The sequence below is a fragment of the Seriola lalandi genome, unplaced genomic scaffold, assembly GCF_002814215.2.
Source record: "Seriola lalandi dorsalis isolate HSWRI2012SDOR001 ecotype SW California unplaced genomic scaffold, Sedor1 jcf7180002054708, whole genome shotgun sequence".
NCBI lineage: Eukaryota > Metazoa > Chordata > Actinopteri > Carangiformes > Carangidae > Seriola > Seriola lalandi.
Genome location: NW_019525261.1, coordinates 6,392 through 7,481, shown reverse-complemented (window position 1 = coordinate 7,481; position 1,090 = coordinate 6,392). Strand labels below are relative to the sequence as shown.

The 1,090-nt window shown below is 45.6% G+C and overlaps 1 protein-coding gene across 1 annotated transcript in view; it reads left to right on the top strand.

Annotated features, from left to right (window-relative positions):
- Positions 1-1,090, top strand: part of LOC111668148 (CYFIP-related Rac1 interactor B-like) — a 5,706-nt gene that overhangs the window by 2,062 nt on the left and 2,554 nt on the right. Inside the window, exons 3-4 of the mRNA XM_023424107.2 lie at positions 21-126; positions 865-1,001. Coding sequence (XP_023279875.1) covers positions 21-126; positions 865-1,001 — 243 coding nt within the window. The remainder of the gene's footprint in view (positions 1-20; positions 127-864; positions 1,002-1,090) is intronic.

The following is a 1,090-nucleotide window of genomic DNA, read 5'->3' as shown; positions in this document are numbered from 1 at the left end:
GTGTGTGTGTGTGTGTTCAGGCCATCCAGAGTCCTGGTGTGGAGGGCGTTCAGGAGAAGGCCTGGTCAGCTGTCGTCCCTCTGGTCATTAAACTCAAAACCTTCTATGAGTTTTCCCAGAAGCTCGGTAAGAACCTGAACGCAGCACGCCGCTTCTTTTCACACACGTTTACACTTTAGACAAAAAGTCCGTGTCACAGGAAATGATGAATTCACAGCTGTGAGTCTGGATCTCTCCTCCTCTAGCGCCACCATCAGGACAAACTTTATATTTTAGCTTTTTATATTACGTTTTAATTCTGTTAATTTATATTTACATAAGAAATAAAGATAAATATATCAGCTGCAGACAGAGCAGCTCTGACTGGACGTGGATTATATAAACGGCTCCCGTCTCTGCACAACGTCACATGAAACAACAACTCGCTCACTTCAGGGCGAGTTTCACCTCCGAGATCAAACTACGACGGAACAGATGTGAACATGAAGCGGGACGAGGAGAGACTTTCACTGCTGCGTTGATGAACCACACATTCTTATTTCATTATCACAACTTATTCCTCTGATTGAAAGAACCTCTGATCACAGATCAGCAAACATTTCATGTTTTTAAAGACTTTATTTTCAAATCATTCAAAAACATTATATTTTAGTTTTTTTACATCGTTTCACCAAAATTGTTCTGTTTTGAAAATGGTTTGTCGGCCCACTTGCAACGCCCCGGCCCCGGCCCACAGCTGGGGAACCACTGCTTTATACATTATGTAGAACCAGATCGTGACATTTTAAAGCATATGAATGAATGAATGAATGAATGAATGAATTGTGGGTCGGTTGCTTCATAATAATCTCACCGGTCTCTCAGAGTCCAGTCTGCAGTGTCTCCTGGACGTCCTCACCAGCTCCGGCTCCACTCCCACTCAACATCTGGAGCAGAAACAGGCTCTGGCTCGTCAGTTCGCCCACATCCTGCACTTCACGCTGCGTTTCGACGAGCTCAAGGTCCGCCTCTTCACCTCCTCCTCTTCACCTCCTCCTCTTCACCTCCTCCTCTTCACCTCCGCCTCTTCACCTCCGCCTCTTCACCTCCT